Source organism: Gymnoscopelus microlampas (assembly GCF_963454915.1).
Source record: "Gymnoscopelus microlampas genome assembly, chromosome: 12".
Taxonomy (NCBI): domain Eukaryota; kingdom Metazoa; phylum Chordata; class Actinopteri; order Myctophiformes; family Myctophidae; genus Gymnoscopelus; species Gymnoscopelus microlampas.
Genome location: NC_139949.1, coordinates 32,891,444 through 32,911,948, shown reverse-complemented (window position 1 = coordinate 32,911,948; position 20,505 = coordinate 32,891,444). Strand labels below are relative to the sequence as shown.

Sequence of the window (20,505 nt, the reverse complement as noted above, 5' to 3'; positions counted from 1 at the left end):
GCCTCAAACTACCCATTTCATATGTTTCTGGAATATATGACATACACAGTATATAGGCTATTATATGACACGCTTCTCAATAATTTAACATTTAAACCCTGGCTTGTAATGTATGACTTTGGACTTGGGTTTGTTATAAAAGCTCTCTGCATGGGGGGGAACATCATCATTGTCGCACTGATGACCTTTAGCGGGGCTGCATACTGCATAGTGATTTATTATGATGAAGGAGGACCAGGGTATAGCTCACCTGACTGCCCTCTTTCTGCCAGAAGATAGCAGGCTGGGGGTTGCCAGTAGCTTCACACTGGAAGGTGACCCTCCTCCCCACAGCCACCACTTGGTTCCTGGGGCGCATGGCAAACACTGGAGGCACTGCAAAGAGAGACAGACCTTAGCATCTTGGCCGACCTTGACAAGACTGTTCCACCGTTCCCAGCTTTAGAAGCTCTACTACGGCAGGGGTCTTCAACGTTTTTCAGCCCAAGGACCCCCTAGCTGAGAGAGAGATGAAGCAGGGACCCCCCGCTAGGTATTTTATAGAATTGTGTTGCAGATTAAACCTTTTCATAGATTTAATAGAGCTTCATAGACATGTTGGATTCATGTGTATTTTCAGTCGTTTAACCACAATACCTAGTAAACTTGACCTTTCACTCTGTACTTGGTCTGCTCTTTTTTCCTTCTACACCAAACCTCTTTGCCAAAAAATAGCCAGTCTACAAGCTCACAACGCCTCACAGGGTGAGGCGTTGTGAGCTTGTAGATCTGCTATTTTCGGCTAATGTTCCCCTCAGAATAGGGATGTTAGGGTTGAAGTGGTTAATGTAAAAACAAAAAGATTTGGCGGCCACCTGTAGTAACTCTGAGGACCCCCTAGGGGCCCCGCACCCCCTGTTGAAGACCCCTGCTCTACGGTATCTATGAGCCCACTACATACAGTCAAATTACATGAACAGAAATAATCAAGTGTTTACCTTTAGTTAAAACCATACTGTACATGACAAATGACATACTGTATTGTTAGATGGAAATACAGTGCAGATATGACAGGTACTCATGATTTCCTGTGGCTGTCAGATGGTGGATGAGGAACGGATGACAACTTACCAGTGATAACTACAAGGGAAGAGACACAAAACAGAGCAGCGGCATAAGTAATGGAAGTTTAATACTGGGATGGGCAAATGCAGTAACACTTTCAACAGTAATATGACATAAATGAGTGAGATCAATTTGGCAAGAAGACAACAGAAAGAAAGACAACAATCAGTGACAGGGAATGGAAGCAGAGGAATCTGTTGTATGTCTGAGATAGATCAGAACCCATCCCATCCTCACTAAAGAGTCTGGCCAGCTCCAAGGCCAAGTCCTCTACAGGTTTGACTACTGCAGCTCCCTCGCTCAAACCACTACAACTGATCCAAAATGGATGCAGCAAGCCTGGTCTTTGACATTCCTACATTTTCACATGCCTCCCTTTCTGCATTCCCTTCACTGGCTGCCAGTTGCTGCTCAAATCCAATTCAAAACACTGATGATGACCTACAAGGCAATCAATTGCATGGCAGTTACTCCGCTACATCAGAAGTGACGCACACAAAAGCAAATCTATTTATACCATTATGGAGAAGGAAGGAAAGAAAGAAAGAAAGAAAGAAAGAAAGCAATCTCTGTTGGGTCTAGCTGGGTCTCACATCTCCTTCCCACAACCAGCCATGTTTTTTTCTTCTTTTTAAAAAAACACACATTTGATAAATCTATGTACCTACGTAATCACATGAAATCTATGTTCAAAAGGACCACAGGCCATGTACAGTACCACGTCACGTAGTCACAGAGGAAGGAGAAGACATACTGTAGTGTACACGTATGAGTGAGCTGACGTCAGTCCAGTGCTTTTCTGTGTGATACTTAGTTATGCCATCTGATCACACACAGTCTTATGCAATGATTTCCATTGACCTAATATCAAGCATCTGGAGCACAACACAGGGCTCCGTAATGTTCATGTGCATGTTATTTTCACATTTCTTGCTATATCCATTTAATTAAATGTATATGTTGTATACGGGAATACATAAGATACAGTATATTGACACACGTGCACGCGCGTGTGTCTATTAGATATCCATTCTGATGACCCCTGACATGGATAACTAAGCCCTGGGGCATAAATCCAGTTGTCAGGTTTAAATTTTAATTTGTTTTGCCTGAGATTTATACGGCATGTACTTGTGTGTGTGTACGTGTCTGTCTGTCTTTGTTGACATAAAGGTTGTGGTACAAGGCCCAGGCTGTGTGGAGCCCTAATATGAGGCCCATTAGACCTGTTGACTTGGAGGTGTGAAAAGCCTTGCATGGGAGTGTTGGCTTGAGTTACAAGGCCAAGCCAGCCCTGCGGCACAGTTTAGACAGACTTACGATCCCCCAGTGAGGACATAAACCTGTGGGTGGGAAGACAAGGGGGGGACTGGGGAAGGATGCAGTGGGTTCTATTACTGCTAAATGGGCTACATTAACTAACACACACTCAAAGATAGGAACCCCATCTTGGCGGCCATAAAGAGGAGGAATAGCGAGACACATTGGCTGGACAAGTGGCTTTTTGTCTGAAATAGAGCAGAGCTGGTAATTGCAGGATATTACACGGCAAAGTCCTCAGTGGTAATAGAGAGTGTCCCTCTACTTACATTTGTTCACTCTCAGTTGCAAATGGAGTATTTTACTGTGTAGTGTGAGAGTGCATTATACATGTTTGGAGCTAAAAGTCAAAAGAATATCATTATTGTGTGTGCATTTCAGAATGCTAACAAAAGGTTATGAACACTGTATACAGAAGGAGAACGTTTTATTAAGTGACAGCCTTCATTCATATAGTATTCAGTATGGCTGGTTGGTTTAGGGTTGAGGAGTACATAATAATGCTTCAGAAAACATGCAAAATATGTTTCATAATTTCTTTGAGAGGCTACAGATTATTATCTCTGCCGGGCCGCAGGCCAAGGGCGGCGATTATTGTTTTTAGCCGTGTGTGTGCATGTGCGTGTGTGTGTGTGTTTGTGTGTGTTTGTCTGTCCGCAGCTAATCTTGCAAACTACTACTACTGTATGTGTCTACGACACCATGGAGCGGGACTGGCCAATTGGGCACAAGCTGTCCGTCCAGTGTATCTGTGTATGGTACTCTACTATGCCAATTCGATCCTCCCTCCAGGTGAAGCCATGCAACTATTGCCTCATAATCTGAGCATGTAAAAAAGTGTATTTTCCTATGAATCTCTACACCAACATTCTTGTGGCAAAGTAGTGTTGGGCACATTATTCAAGTTTATAGATTGCTACGTCTGTCTATTCCACACAGCTCCTACACTCACGCATAGTCACATATCCGGTAGACAGAGAAGGAGAGAGAAAAAGAGAGAGAGAGAAAGAGGGATTTTGAGAATATTTACATATTTCCTAGTGAAACAGGAGCTGGGCCAATGGGCATTGGCAAGTACCCTGGCCTGCCTGGATGTCCCAGGAACTCATATACAGGAATAAGAATAAACAAGTGAAACTGGAAGTGCTAAATTGGAATGGGAGCACAATAACATTGTAGCTGATGAATGGATACTCTCTCCTGATTGGCTGAAATTGGAAACCCACCTGAAAATGTATTTTCTGTTTAAACTGGAGAGACAGGGAGACCCCTGTTACCGTACATACTGCACAAGTCTATATTGTAATGTATATTGTATCTTTAACTTTTAAACAAAAAACGTTTAGTTTGAACCCAAAAAATATCACTTACAGTACACTACCTTTAACTATGTCCCCATTATGACCACCGATATGCTCTAAAAGGTGAAACATATGTTTTTCATTTCAGCTCATCTTTAAAGCCTGAGCAAGCATGTGTTCAAGAGAAGACTTTGTATCGATAGTAAAACTAGTATATCAAACAGTATAGGGCATTTCTGGGCTAGAATTCGAATGGACTAGAGTTTGAATGAAAAATCATGAGAAAAATAAACTAGAAGCCCCTCTTCTCTCCCTCAATCCAGTTATAATAGAGATCTGCGTGCTCAACTCTCTGCTAAGATGATATTTTTGTCAGATGGTGGTGTTTGTTGTCATGTGTCATTTCCTCCAGGGCAGATTTGTCCTCCCACATGTCTCTGTCTCTCTTCCCTCCCCCTTCTCGCCTGCTCGCTGTCTCCATGGGTGGTTTGCAAGCGGGAGGCCAATAAAAGAGAGTAAAAATCGTTTTTGGCATCATTATATAGACAGCGCTCCTTCCTCTCCAATAAGACCAATACTGTTACTCTTCTATCTATCTTTTCTGCCTGCACCATTGACAGGCTAAATTAACCCTCTGCTGCAACCAGTTTTTCCCAGGTCTGCAGCATGCAAGAGGAGCACTTCGTAGCAAGGTTATTATATACAGTATACCGTAGTTCTGATTTTTTCATTCGTTTTTATTTATATTTGTATTTGACTTTATGTTTTACATTAGTTTGAATTAGGTTTTAAAGTGGGATTGCTAGTATAGATTTAGTTGTTATTAGTTGTAGTGTTCGGCTTAGCTGTATTTATTGTAATATGGGGTAGTCAGAGGTAAGATACAAAAAGCCCAGACTACAGTATAATAACCCTGGTTCGTAGCTACAGCGGTGTCATTTCCCAGCATGCGTTCAACTCTGCCATATCTTTAATTAAGACCTGTCTTAACCGTCTGTGATACCGGATAGTACTGGGTGGAACAAAACAGAAGAGTGTCGGTCTGCGTGTATTTGTGTGTGTGTGTGTGTGTGTGTGTGTGTGTGTGTGTGTGTGTGTGTGTGTGTGTGTGTGTGTGTGTGTGTGTGTGTGTGATGCGCCGCTCATTTCCTGCCACTGATTTATGACCTAAAAGGGTGTCATTGTGGCGGGGCAACATCATCTGAATGAATCCACTTCCGCGGTCCCAGAAAATGTACGCTCTGCTCGGCTATAATCTGATCTGGAGAGCATTTGCAAACAAACTTGTTACAGTACGCTGCACCTCTCATTATCTACGGCTAAAGTAGAGCTAAAGCTTAAATTAGCTGCGGACCGTATATAAAGACGCTCCGAGAGGGAATAGCAAAGAACTCAGAAAGACAACATATAATCCATTCTACTGCTCTGAGCAGCTAAATGCACAACTGAATGCACAAGAATAAAACTCCCAACCTGTGAGCCAGGGCCCACTGGTGGGCCGTAAGGATATTGCAAGTGGGCCCCCAAATAATTGGCAAAACACTAAGAATGTAATGATACTATAACATTAATATTTCTCTCAGTAAAACCTTGAAAAATGAATTTTCATTGTGATATCGATAAATACAAACTTAAAGTATACAACTTTAGTAAAGTTTGGTTCCATTTATCTTAGCCGAAACACAATCGATTGACTGATCATTAAAATAAACATGCTCCGAAAAAGCATGTGGCCCATCCATCTGACCACTTAACACGGCAACGAAAGGCACTTTCAAGATGTTCAAGTGGGCCCTGATCCAGCAAAGTTTGGGAAACACTGTGCTAGATACAGCACTGTGCAAAGGTGAGGGGGCAGAGCATCTCATCATTTGTGTGTGTGTGTGTGGGGGGGGAGAGGGGGTTACATTTACAGTCAGGATTTTACAGTGTATGCTTGGCACAAAGTCTTCCTTTATCCAGTAATAGAAGAATAGATGCACAGAGAAAGGCACACAAGGTTGATGTACTGACCGTGTACAGTGAGGGAGGCAGAGGCTTCAGACCTGCCCACCATGTTCTCCACCACACATGTATAGGAGCCCTCATCTGCCACAGACACTCTGCGCATGCTCAGGGTGTGGTTCCCCAAGATCTCATATCTGCAAGACAGAGAGAGAGATATATGAGAGAGAGAGAGAGAGAGAGGGGGGGGAGGGGAGGGGGAAGGGAGAGATGTACAGGATGTACAATACATGTGACTCTTTTCTATGTTTTATGTCTTTAATTTATTTGCTGTGTTTTATGTTTATTATGGCATTACCATGCTCAACTGTAAAGCACTTTATAATTATTTTTTGAAAGCTCATTATCATACATAACGTTATGGGGAGGGAAGGTTTTTTCTATAGGGAGTTATGGTTTTGTTTTGTGTGTGTGCGTGCATGCGTACAGTATGTGCGTGCGTGCGTGTGTACGTGTGTGCGTGCGTGTGTGCGTGTGTACCTCCCCGTGGGCAGGTCAGAGTCTTCTTTCCTCCAGCGGACGGTGGGGACAGGATCTCCTTTAACAACACAGTGGAAGTCCACACTGCCCTCTGCCTGCACCACCACACTGCTGGGCCTCTTCATGAAGCTTGGCCGCTCTGGAGGAGAGAGAGTACAACATCCAGCAGGGCACAACGTTATTATCATCACATCCTCATCATCTCTATGTCCTCATCACCCACCATCATCATCATCAAAGTCATCATCATGGGTGGTGTCTTTAATGCCAACGCAAACTGGGAGTATGATGGTGTGTCACATATATTAAACCTATCATTCTAGAAATGCCTCAATGTTGCATTTCTGTCATAATTTGTAAGAAATACCCTGAACTCCAGTGGTGACAGCATATACACAGATTCATATAAAACTGTGCAAGAACAAATTAATCGTCAAATTGTTCCGTCAATCAACGCTATGATTCTCTCTGCCTTTAGGTGATTCCACCAGGAAATGTGACTACAGTATAATTATGATCCTGCTGGGCTGCCAAGGCCAGACCACCTGATCTGTGTCTGTTGTGACGGGAAGCAAAAGACAAAAGAAGTGGAGCGGGTTCGTTGGGGAGCTTGGATATAATAGGGTCTCCCGTGGGTTTGATGGGAAATGTCTGCACAAAGGGCCGATCGGTCACCATTGTTGAGTAATCAGCCTAATTAATGGATTACATGCAACTGAGATAAAGACCTCACCTAGGGGAATGGCAAGATAATCCGGCCTTGGCAGGACACTCATGGTGTGAAGGGATGGATATGAATAATTATATCAACAAACAAACACACTGAACCATGACCGTAAGGAAACTGCAAACCTAAATGCAAGAATGTGATTCTCAACGTTTTCATTTCAAGGACCATCATTTTGACCCCCATTTGATACGATTAGTAATCTCTGGGATCCAATCTGCACTGTAAATTTAAATCTGAGAGTGTACTAAGTCCATTTGTACATTCTTGGAGTTACAGACCCGTAATGGTCCATTTAGTTCCCAACTACCAATCATTTAGCTGCATGGGGAACCCCTGTAACCCACCCAAGGACCCCTCGCAGTCCCTGGACCCCACGTAAAGAACCAGTGTAATTAGTTTTACCTAACACGGTGAGTTCGGCGATCTCGCTTTCCCTCTCGCCCACCATGTTGGTGCCGACACAGATGTACTTCCCCGCGTCGCTCTTCCTGGTGTTGGTGATCATCAGCTTGCCACTGCGGATCTTAAATAAATAAATAAAAAGTGAAAGAGATGAGAGGCACACGAAGGTTGTCAGCTCAAACATGCAGCCATGGTCATTATGTCTGACAGCAAGTCATCTCCGATTATTTTCCACTTTGAAAAAGGATGCTGGAAAAGTAATTTGATTCAACACTTTGCAGGAAATTGAATGTTCCTCACGCATAATCACCAGGTGTGTGTGTGTGTGTGTGTGTGTGTGTGTGTCTCTGTTTATATCTACTTATTACAGCGTTTGCTAGCAAGCATACACACACACACACACACACACACACACACACACACACACACACACACACACACATGGAAGCATGTGTATCTCTGCCGATAGTCACTACTTTGTATGTCTCAGAGGATTGGACTCCTCTGAGCCAGACAAAGTAGTGAACATTGTGAAACATTATTAAAGTAAATTGCGGATCCTTGTTTGTGGAACACCCATGATTTGATGCCTTTCAGGATGCAGCGAAGGTCGTTTTCCATTATGAAATTACAGTATATGATTCTTATCTGAAGCTGCACTGGCACAGAGCCCTGAGAACAAAGACACAGGGTTCCTTTGAAGAGAGCCTCCTTAGATGTTCTGTCATGCATCAACACCATCAGCCTTCACTTAGATCACACACGCACGCACGCACGCACGCACGCACGCACGCACGCACGCACGCACGCACGCACGCACGCACGCACGCACGCACGCACGCACGCACGCACGCACGCACACACACACACACACACACACACACACACACACACACACACACACACACACACACACACACACACACACACACACACACACCCTTGCTTATCATACTTTGGGGGACAATGCATTAACTTAAATTCATATCCCCTTACCCTGACCTTAACCAATTTAACCCTTATCCTAACCCTATCCTTAACCCCAACAGATACATGCCTAACCTTAACCCTAACTTCAACTTTATTGTCACATCATAACAGGTTGAAAAGAATGGGTGAAAATATGTTGCGTACAAGCTCCCAACGATTTGCAGTTACAACGTACAGTAGTCATAACAATAGAGAAAATAAAGAAGTCTCATAACAGGACAACAAATGTACATAAGGTGCGTGCAAATAAATGAATAAATACAAATCTGAATATCAAAGCATATTGTGCAGTACAGTAAGAGACATCACTTAGCAGCAGGTACTCTACTTGTATACTGTACGTACCATAAGTGATAGTGCTAGTGTAACAGCAATGTTATGTATTTGTTATGATATTCATAGGTAGGTATAATAGTAAGACATATCATACAAGTCATAATGCCTGTGTGACAGCCTATAGTCTCTTTTCTACTACAAGAACTAAGCGAACTGTGCTGTGCCGTGTAACGTATTTCACAGGTTTTGGAGTTCTGGGAACCCAGATCTTCACTCTAGTAGTCCAAAAGAGCCATATGTCTCCAAGACTAACATGGCCTGCCAGTGGCCATATAACAGTATGAGCATATCAGTCGGATCGGCGGTACGACGTAGGTGTGAGAGCCGTGTAGGGGCCCGAAGTCTAGATTTGAGGGCCGCTTAGCAGCCTGAACCTCTAGTAGTCCAAAAGAGCCATTATGTCTCCAAGACTAACATGGCAACAGGGCTCAGAGCTCATTCAGCAGCCTGAAAGTTGACAGGTGGAAACTGTTCCATAGTCTTGTCGGGTGGTTTTCGAGCCAAGCGATACATAAGTATCACTTGGCCGGGGTGGTGAGTGATCTTGATGATCCACAACTTAAATAACTTTACAAAAAGAAATACACAAATCCATTAAAAAGAAATTATGCTTATACACTGTATGAATAACATAAGCATAATAATAATGCTTTGTGTTCCGGGTTGAAATGATGGATTTACTTTGGATATAAACATCCACAAAAGCACACTTCATATCTGATCATGGCCGTTTGAGTCTCTATTTCAGCTCAACCAGACATTTCTCTAAGTATCCAGGGAGAATAACATTACTCCATACATCAAGGTCACACACGCACGTACGCACACACTCGTGCATGTACGCACACACTCGTACACGCGTGCAAACACACACACACGCTTGCGCTCGCACGCGCACGCGTACACACACACACACACACACACACACACACACACACACACACACACACACACACACACACGAATGAACCCGTGCAGGAGGATGCATTCCGTTCTTTTTCATTGGTTTCAGATTTACCTCACTGTACAGTATGGTCTCTCGTTCTCCAGGATGGGAGTCATATTACACAGCTACTTAACATGTGAAGTAATGATCACTTTTTTACAGCAATAAGTAGGGCAGATCTACAGAGAAAACCACAAAAAGCAAAACCATGCACATCTACAGACCGCGGCATGACGTTCTGCTCTGGATAGTGCAAGCAGTACCCAACCGTCTGAAATGCCTTCCCTAAGGCACCAACTTCAATCACACTCACATGCTTATGATTAAGCTCAACGCTCACTTTTTTTTTGTCACCTCAAACAAGGTTATTGGAAATCGTCTATCCACATAACCCTTATACTCGACGCTCTCACTACACATTCGCGTCTTTAAAGAGGGTACAGAGAGGCGTACAGTCACCTCAGTTACAGTATAGTGTCCCTGAGGCAGCAGAATGCTGAACATTTGTCATTTTGCTCCAGCACACTTCAGTAGAGTTGCTGAGCACCGTGAAATACCGCTGAAATACCGCTCACCATCTACTTGCTGGTTCACACAGGTGGAACACATCCAGCGATCAAACGGTCGTTTCATACGAGTTAGCTTCCCTCCTAGGCCACAGGTTTTCAAAGTGGGGCCAGAGGGCACCAGTTGAAAAGGAGAGGAAAATCAAGAAAATAAATAATAATAGTAATAATAAAATAATAAAATGTCATGTAATTTATTGTAAAAAAAAATGTCTTTTAATCCTTTTGTTTCTACAAGCTCACAATGATTTTGTTTAAATTATTACTATTATTTGTTTTACTGTGATGTGTAAAGAACCATCAGACATGGTCACTGCAGTGAGTTCACAGAAATGTCAGACATTCAGATAGTCGTCGTCGGGCAGAAACCTTGTACTGTATGTCTACTTTTCAGGAAACAGAAAAAAGAACCTGTGTTTCAAAGGATCCAGTAGTTATTATTAGTCTCGAGTTCTTGTTAATCATTTTAAATTAGTTCAATACTTATAAAAAAATATAAAAAACAATTGCCAGACTTTACCACTTTTAACCAAGTGTCTCTATTTTGGGCATGTCTTTATGGGTGAAACATTTTCAAAAATACCATTTCCTTTTTCTTTCTTTTTTCCACTACTTTTGTGTGACATTTGCATAAGACATAGACACGTTATTCTTTCAAAGAGTCTCCATTGAGACTCCCGCTGGTCATCAAATTATTGGCTTAGGAATGCGACAAAAACAAAACATTCTCCATGAATCCAAGACTTCTTGGGGTGTGTAATTGATAGAAAATAAGTAATTTTTTGGGTGAACTACTCCTGTAATGTTTACCTAAACTATGCTTATGGTTTTCTTTGCTAGGATGAGATTCATCAATTGGCCCTGTGGCTTGCATACTTTTATGCATGATTGTGTTGTATAATGACAGTGCTAAGGGGCCGGATTTGAGAGCCAGTCCAGTCCAAATCACCTCAAACCAAAATGTTCACTTTGGTTTCTTCCTTCCATGTCTATGGCTTTTCTCATTCCGTAGCCTTGCCTCCACTAAGCATTTGTGTCAACATGCTTAACCATTTAACCCATTTGGCCTGAGGTTCTGATTCTATAAAATGTCTTCTAAATCCTAACCCGTTTTCTGAAAAACTATATTACTTTTTCATGTCAGGGACCTCCAAAATTACATGTATTTGGCCGCAGACCCACATCTGAAAATATCCCCCCCCCCCCAGAGGCAAAGATTTGAGTTAAAAAGGTTTGCTTTAAGATTTGCACAAAAAAAAATAGCAAATCTACAAGCTCATTGAGCTTGTATGTCTGCTATTTTTGAATAGCCAAAGTATAAAATAATGGTTTAAGTGGTTACACAGTTGTGTTCCCGGTTTTAATGGGTTAAACCAGTGCTTCATTGACTGGAGTCCCCCCCCCTCCTTTTCTCCCTCCACACCAAAACTATTCACCGAATAGCCGATCTACAGTACAAGCTCACAACGCAACATGTTGTGAGCTTGTAGATCTGCTGTTTCTGCTAACTGTTTACCTATGTGCGCCAAATTATTAGCCTATTATGACGACATGCCCAGAATAGAGATGCTAGGGTTTATGTGGAGAGCATACAGTACCTTGCTTCATGTGCTGCATAATTGAATTGTGGCTGTATGTGCAAACCTTTTCTAAATCTGCTTCCTAATAAAATGTTTTTCCATGCAGCATTGAGAAAGAGTCCCAGGGGGTACAAAGAAGGGGGCTGCCTGATAGCACCAGCTGCATCACTTGTAGCGAACAGCTTTGGTGTTCGTATAGGAACTGGCTTCCCCATGAAGTCCAACGGTAAAGACACATTTCCATACATGAAGAAGATTTGGCAGAACAAAGAGCCAGGCTAGGGAGCAGAATAAACAGAAGTACAAAGCATAAAGGAGCCTTTGCACCACCCCTCAGAGGACTCACTCTCCGGCTCTGATCCTGTCCTGTCCTTCATTCACAGAGAGCTGCTCTGTCCATCACAGTCCCCCAGAGACGTCCTACCTGTCACTCTACAGAAGGAGGGGCTTTGAGCGTGTTCCCGTAAGTCCCCGGGAACATGCACAGGCATGCAAACAAACAAATCAATCCGCATGCATGCACGCACATACTCACACGAGCACGCACGCACGCACGCACACAAAAATACACAAATCCATTAAAAAGAAATAATGCGTATATGAATAACATAAGCATAATAATGCTTTGTGTTCCGGGTTGAAATGATGGATTTACTTTGGATATAAACATCCACAAAAGCACACTTCATATCGGATCATGGCCGTTTGAGTCTCTATTTCAGCTCAACCAGACATTTCTCTAAGTATCCAGAGAGAATAACGTACGCATACACTCGTACGCGCGCAAAAACATACGCGTGCACACGCACGCACGCACGCACGCACGCACGCACGCACGCACACACACACACACACACACACACACACACACACACACACACACACACACACACACACACATTGATGATTGTTGGAGATTTTCTCCCTCTTTGTTTTGCATCCATCTTTCTTACATCACTTATGCATACACTTTCCAAATCATTGATTTCCTTTTCTCCTCTCGCCATTGTCGCCATACTCAATTTCTGTTTGGGTTAAGAAAAAAAAGTCTTTGGTTGAAAACATGTATTTTGTTTTGATTGATTCTTTTCTTTTGTTTTCTTATTTACGAGGATATTTCGGATCATTTTGTTCCAGTTTTAATAATTGTTGGCTTCATATAAGTTGGACAACAATGCTGTGAGGATCTTTGCCAGCAATAGTTGGCCATAGTGCAGTAGTGGAAAGTGGAAAACAACATGTCGTTGCTGTCAGACTCAACAACCGAAACCTTGTATGTCCAAAACCTTTCAGTTAATGGAAAAAAGAACCTGTGTTCCAAAGGATCTAACGTAATTATTATTTAGTCACAAGCTGCTGTTAATGCTTTTCATTGGCTCAATATTTATAAAGCCCACGCACACTTAACCACTTTCCCTTTCACTATAGCCGATCTCCAAGCTCACAACACGGCATGATGCGACGCGTTGTGAGCTTGTAGATCGGCTATTTTTGCTACTTGTGTGCGATTGTTGCATGACGAAATAGGGCATTCACTTATGAAAAAAGTTGAAAGATATGACTGAGGTTTCTGCCCGACACCAACGAAGTGTTGAGTGAAAATGCGACATCTTACCGTGATACGTTCATCTCTGCCATCGATGTTGGCGCCATCTTTCCTCCAGGAGATGGTGGGCTCAGGGTGTCCTCGAGGTGGCTGGCATTCCAGCACCGCGGGCTCACCCACTGCAACCATAACATCCACTGGGTTCTGCCTGAAGTCGTCACGTAGAACTGTGGAACAGAGAGAGAGAAAATGTGAGATGAATGGAGGAGAATTGAAGCCTCACTAAAGATCAGACTGCTCCAACTAAAGACCTGTTCGCATTGTAAAACACTGTCTAAAGTGAGTCTCAAACCTTTTAATGTCAAGGCCCCCCAGTTTAATATGCATGAGGCCACGGACCGAGATTTCATTGGATTTTCATCTCTGGGAGCCAAATCCACTGTAAAATCCTCAGTGTTCATTTAAAGGATCTACACCATGAATTTAAAAATAATATTTAATATTTAATATCATATTATTTATGTCCCTCAAACGTTTTTCAAAAGGTTTGAGCCTAAATCAAGCCTCAGATATACTCATTCCAACTAACTTCTCTCTGGCTTTTTTTTTTTTTTTTAGTTGGAACTGAAAAAACGGTTTGGTCTGTTTTGAGACCAATTTACATAAAACCCCAGATATGCTGTGAAAGAGAGGTAGGGGAGACCAAAAACACACAAAAAAGAAGGAAAAGTTAAAATTCATGGTGTAGTCCCTTTAACTCTGAGAGTGTACATTTGTATATTCTCTGAGTTACAGACCTGTAGGGGTCCATTTGGTTCCTGTCAATCATTTAGCTGGGGTCCCGCTAAGAACCCCCTCAAGGACTGGGGGTCCCTGCACCCCATGTTGAGAACCAGTGGCTGAAGTGGTTAATGCATGTTTTGTAATAATAATAAAATCAAAAAAGTAACTAGTAACTAAAGTTTTCAAATAATTGTAGCAGAGTAAAAGTACAATATTTGCCTCGAAATAATCCGGTAAAGTGAAAGTACCTCAAAATTGTATTTAAGTACTTGAGTAAATGTACTTAGTTACTTTACACCACTGCTGGAGACAGATATGATAACTAGAGAGAACACGTGGGTGTGGGAGCCATCACTTCCAGTAGGGTAGTGATGGACACAATATTACTTGTGTTGTATCACACCTTAGGGGAAGTTTTTGTTTTCTTTTCTTTTGTTTTATCATTGATGTGAATATTGATGTGAAAATGAAATTGTACTACACTGCAAGGGCAACCTCAATGCCTTTTCGAGAATAAATAAAGGTTTGAATGAACTTCAAATGAACGGAGAGAACTATTAACTTTTAAACATTTCTTATCAAGCTTGAGTAATCAAATCAGAGACAGCCTAAAGTGTTTTAGAACAGCACCCTCTCTACTGAATAATTAAAGTCCATTCCATCCGTTCTAATTTAATCTTAATGCATTTGCATTGATAAACTTTATTTTTTACTGCTTTTCTAACGAGCACTTCGACATCACTGCCAGCACACGCCTGCTCTCCGGGCAACTCTCTTATACTCTACCCACTAACTTACAGTCGGAGACCTGGGATATTGACTGGAGCTGCTGAGAATGCAACTCCTGGCTGTCTTAATGGCTGACAGTAATGAAGACGGGAAGCCCATGCTGCTACCGAGCAGCCCAGAGAGAGGTGAGATCCAGGGAGGAAACGGGGAAACTACCACAGCAATTTCTCAACTCTCCACATCGACACTAGTGGGCTGTGTACTGTGTGTGTGTGGAGAGAGAAAGAGAGGGCTGGGGAGGGCCAGGAGGGGCTGAACCGGAGACAAAGACAACACACTGGCACCGACCGGCCAATAGGACTGGCTGCTTTCTGGTGGTCACAGGCAGCTCCATCCTGTCTCTGCTGCTAGCCCCAAGATCCAAGCATCATAAGGAGGAACAGGGCTGCAATTAGTGGTGGAGGATTGGAGACCCCACAAGCATTGAAAAAAAAAAAACTTTTTCACTGAGGCAATAAATGTACTTGGGATAATCTTAGGGTTTCGCACACTAGCGTGGCCCAGTGCACATTAACATGGGAAATGAGAGTCAAAGTCTTGTACGAGCAGCTATACGATCAGAGGAAAGATGCACAATTGGGAAATAGGGAGGACGACTAATGGGCTTCACGCAGAATGAGGCATGAGATGGCGAGTGGGACGAGTTGAGGGTACAATATGAAACAGTATGCTAAACTAATCTCCCGGAATCTCCTTGTCGTTCCATATCACTGAGCAGACTCCTGCTCCCGAACATGAGGCGGTGTGTGCTAATTTGAATGCCCGTGCACGGGCAACCACTGCCGCTAAAGCGTTAACCACCAGTCTTAACCCATGAAGACCGGGAAAGCATCCGTGTCATTTTAGATTTCTTTGGCTTTAAAAAAAAATGCAGACATACAAGCTCATAGCATGAACTTGTACATCTGCTGTTTTTGAAAAATCGAGAACATTTGTGAAAAACTTTGAATATATATATATACATTTTGAACTCAAATCTTTGCTTCTGGGGGGTGTCCCTGGAACAAAATATTTTGAGATGGGGGGGTCCACAGACAAATACATATCATTTTGGGTGGTCCTTGACATGAAAAAAGTCTGAGAACCACTGATATTATAACAACATAAGTAATTTTTTAAACTGTTTTGATTTAGAAGACATTTGTAGAATCCCCAGAAGCAAAGATTTGAGTTCAAAATGTTCGCTTTAAAAAACATGTTTTCAAAGATATGCAAAAAAAAATCACGATTTTTCAATAGCAGATCTACAAGCTCATAGCTTGAGCTTGTATATCTGCTATTTTTGAATAGCCAAAGTATAAAATAACTGCGTTCCCGGATTGAATGGGTTAAATAACGTAGAGAGCTTAGAGGCTCGAACAGGCCAAGGGAGCCGAGCCAACGTGGAGCAGCGGTGCAGCACAGTACAGTATAGAGCAGAGCTCAGCAGAGCTGAGCCGGGGAAAAACAGACAGGAAACAATGAGGAACAGGCGTAATCGTTCCCAGATGGCTGCAGCCCTCTCACCCTTGGCTATGGATTTGTGTACAACAAAAGGCGAGGGGGGGGGGGGTGGCCAAGATGCCTGATGAGCGCCATGGATATGAGAACAAATTGGGATGACCCTCTAATTGGAAACGTTTTGGCCCCCGTCTCGCTCTGGTCTGAGCCGTGCCGCTCTGAGCAGGGTTATATAGGACTGGTGTACTGTACTGCAGTTGACTGAGTCCTGATGGGAAACAGCTGCCTTGAAGCCCCCTTCCCCCTCTTTTTGCCATGTCACATGATAAAAGGCATTCCTTATGGGACACAGAAACACGGCTGAGGTTTCTTTAGACAGGAAGAAAGTGGAAGCACGGGAACTCTCTCTCTCTCCCTCTCTCCCTCTGTGTGTGTGTGTGTGTGTGTGTGTGTGTGTGTGTGTGTGTGTGTGTGTGTGTGTGTGTGTGTGTGTGTGTGTGTGTGTGTGTGTGTGTGTGTGTGTGTGTGTGTGTGTGTGTGTGTCTGTGTGAAAGCTGACTCACTGATCATCGTTATCTGATTATTCAAAAAGTCATATATTATGCTATGTATAACTGGACACAGAAACTCCCCTATGGGGTCCAAATGTTACCAAAACAATAGAGACCATTGGTTCAACTGATTTCCTAATCTCATTAGGAGACGATTAAGGTTTTTAAATTCATGACAAGTAGAATTATGGTTAAAGGTAATTTATACTTCATCACACAACACAAGGATCGCTTGACAAAAATGCCTTTAGATAGAAATGACATAAGAATTTGAAAATAATTGTAATGTACTGTTCTGTGACGACATGCCACAAATACAAAATAAGATCAAATCTCAGAGACGGACTGACGCTTTAAATCACACCGATAACATAACACACTTGTTAACTGGTTTAACCTTTGATCTCCCAGTGAACATCAGATCTCAACCTGACTGCACGGCTTTGCCCGGGTTCAAAAACCTCCTCACGTTATTTAGACATGGAGTCTTCAAACGGCTCACGCTTTGTCCATGAAGGCTCCAATAATGACGCCACCCCAGCCAGGCAACAGGACTGAAGCTTTGCATGTCCTGCCCTCTTCTTTTGCTCCCTCCATCTGATCCCTCCAGCAGAGAATCTCACAGCCCACTTCAAAGCAGCAGTCCTTGGCCTTGATGCCCTGGGATTTGATCGTGTCTGACTGCTGGCCTATATGGAGTCTTTATAGTCAGATCTTGTGAAGCCCTCCGCAGCAGAGGACCAAAAAAAATCTGCTCTACACACACACACACACCAACCGGGCTTAACAAGAGCACATTCTAGCCACACATACTGGTGCGATTGGGGCACGCTGTGCGGCCTTATCACACCGCATCGCAGCATGGATTTCTGTAACCATGACCAAAGCTAACCCTGCAGCCTTGTCCCTCTGTTTTGCCTTCATAGTGCTTTAAATTAATGCAAGCACCAGTAAAACTACACTGCAAAATGTGTGTCTTACGGGGCTCTTACGGGTAAAAATGTTGGTTAAATTTGTTAAATTAACACTCCAGATTTGGCTGTGTAGTGCCATGTGGATAAAGCAATCTCTCAAATGTAGCAAAGGCAGAGCCTCTATCAACATCAAGGAGGTCTGACTACTGATGAACTGATATGGAGGCGCTCTAAAGACACTCAGGTATGCACACTACTTCCTCAGTCATGTTACGGAGTTTCTAGCCAGATCAATAGTTTGTCTTTTAAAGGGTCCCTTCAAACATTTCTGATGGCGGTTAGCCATCCAATTGTTTCATTATTACGCCTGTAGTGGGGCTGATATTAAAGTATTTTTGATGTCAGTAACTTAACTTCTTGAGGAAGGTCTTTGCGACTGAAATGTTGATGTGTTTTTAATAGATAAGGTAACCAGTGTGTGAGGGAATTCATTTTTTCTTTGAAGTTTGAATTTTAGTGTTTTTTATTCCCTGCTCCACAGAAGAGAAAAAGCAATTTGGTATGCGCGTTGCTTTCAACTTATCTGGCAAGCCAAACAACCTCATTTAAACCAATAAATTGTGTTTCTACATTTTTTTACATTTAATTGCCCGCACACTTTCAATAATAGATCTCAATTGGTCTCAATTCTGTTAAGTGGCAACATAATGTAACATTTTGATAGTTTCTATAGGGCAACGATACAATTCTTGAAAGAAAGTGTTACAGTAGCTATATGACAATGCAAACCCTCAGGGTGTATATAGTGGTGTTGATAGATTTATTGAAAGTGTGACTAATTAAGGGAAGAAGCCCATGTTTTACTCTCGGCAGTTTGTGAACATAAGGATAATTAGCTACAAAGTTCCTGACAGCTTGAGTTTCCTTAGATAAGGGGAGAAAAACTTAGGTAATGTGGGCCACTACACCCTGGTTATCCATAGTATTCTATTCATCACAGCCTTAACCCATTAAGACCAGGAACGCATCTGTGTGTCATTTTTAGATTTCTTTGGCTATTCAAAAATAGCAGATATACAAGCTCATAGCACGGCACTCTATGAGCTTGTAGATCTGCTATTTTTGAAAATTTGTGGCAAAATCTTGGATTATATATTTTTTGAAGCGAACATTTTGTAAAATATTTAGTTCCAGGAACCCCCAGAAGCAAAGATTTGAGTTACAAATGTCAGCCAAAAAAAAGAAAAAAATATATATATTTGCACAACTTTTCGTGATTTTTCAAAAATAGTGTACAGTACAAGCTCATAGCGCTCATAGCGCGGCACCGTATATTTTGAATAGCCCAACGAAATCTAAAAATAACACACAGATGCGTTCCCGGTCTTAAAGAGTTAATCTCCTCTCATGGAGCAGATGTTTTTTTTTCCTCCTTTGTGGTCCCTGCACAGCCAGTGAGCAGTGCCCGGGGACCAGCTCCAGCTCTATACGGTCAATACCTTAGTCAAGGGCACTGGCAGGAGTATGTCCCACATGCATCATGTCCTTTGGTGTGGGAAGAAACCGCAACACCTGGAGGAAACCAACATGGACTGGGAGAACATTCAAATTCCATACAGAAAGGCCCCAGTCCAGTTTGGACCTCCTTGCTGTGAGGACACAGTGTGCAACCCATTTCATAAAGAGGTGGTGCCATGGTTTTGCACTTTTTCTGTTTTTCATGTGTCTATGAGGTTGATAGAACTTCATTAAGCCCCCTGGTGGTGTTTTTATGGTGTTTTATGTCTTCTCTGACAAGTTTGAGTTTCTTCCTGGAGGCTGAAACCTTGAGGGTCAAACGTGCCAATAGAAAAACAGCACTTTAATGACACAGTAAAATCATACCCTCCCATTACCCTCTCATTATCATAACACAACAGGTGTGGGCATGAGGAGGAGGAGGGACTAGGACAGGGGGGTGGTGCTAAGGTGGTAGAGGGGGTGCTAAGGTGAGAACCAGGTATACTTAATGAACTGGAGGCGTGTCCACATAAAAACATAATTTTAACACTTTCTGCACACTTTTTTGAAAAAAATCTTCTTCCTATTATAGCCATAATACCTGATGATTATGTTTTAGGGGGGGGGGGTCACTGAAAATCACGGCACCCCGTCTTAACAAAATCACAATTGTTCTTATCTGTCTTCAGATTCGTTACCTCTTTCATATCATGTGTGAAAAAGAAAGTGAAGGTGGTGTGCATACAGATGAGGATAGATGTATAAGGTCATGCTCATAAAAATCTCCTCCTCCCTGACGGAACCCATTAAAATTGAATTTTCTACCAACAGATCATTACATTACTCGCTAAAAATGTACAAAGGCAAATTGTTCTCTTTCATACATACAGAAAGCCTTTAAACCCACTATAAGTTTGGAGCGCCAATACCTCAACTTCATCATGGGCGCTGTAGCGGGGCCAAAGTCCTTGATTTATATATTCATCACTTCAAGCTATAAATCTGGAGCGTTAATTTAATCCTGAAAGGGTCCAAATGAACCTGAAAGGGTCATAGTGTGTACGTCTCTGAAATCATCAGACTGGGAAAAGAAACTGATGTAACTGTCTGTGCGTCATCATCACCGCACTATACAATAACAGGAACATAAAAGAAGCAGATTCTGGCACAATGGCTAATTTAATATGTTCCATCATGGATTGACTTGGCGAAAAACAGCTAAA

The 20,505-nt window shown here is 42.5% G+C and overlaps 1 protein-coding gene across 1 annotated transcript in view; it reads right to left on the bottom strand.

Annotated features, from left to right (window-relative positions):
- LOC311056609 (roundabout homolog 1-like) overlaps positions 1-20,505 on the bottom strand; it is a 116,425-nt gene that overhangs the window by 19,791 nt on the left and 76,129 nt on the right. The window contains exons 3-7 of the mRNA XM_084073357.1: positions 13,375-13,532; positions 7,342-7,462; positions 6,210-6,348; positions 5,739-5,866; positions 251-375 (exon numbers count right to left, since the gene is read on the bottom strand). Of these exons, the coding sequence (XP_083929483.1) occupies positions 251-375; positions 5,739-5,866; positions 6,210-6,348; positions 7,342-7,462; positions 13,375-13,532 (671 nt within the window). The remainder of the gene's footprint in view (positions 1-250; positions 376-5,738; positions 5,867-6,209; positions 6,349-7,341; positions 7,463-13,374; positions 13,533-20,505) is intronic.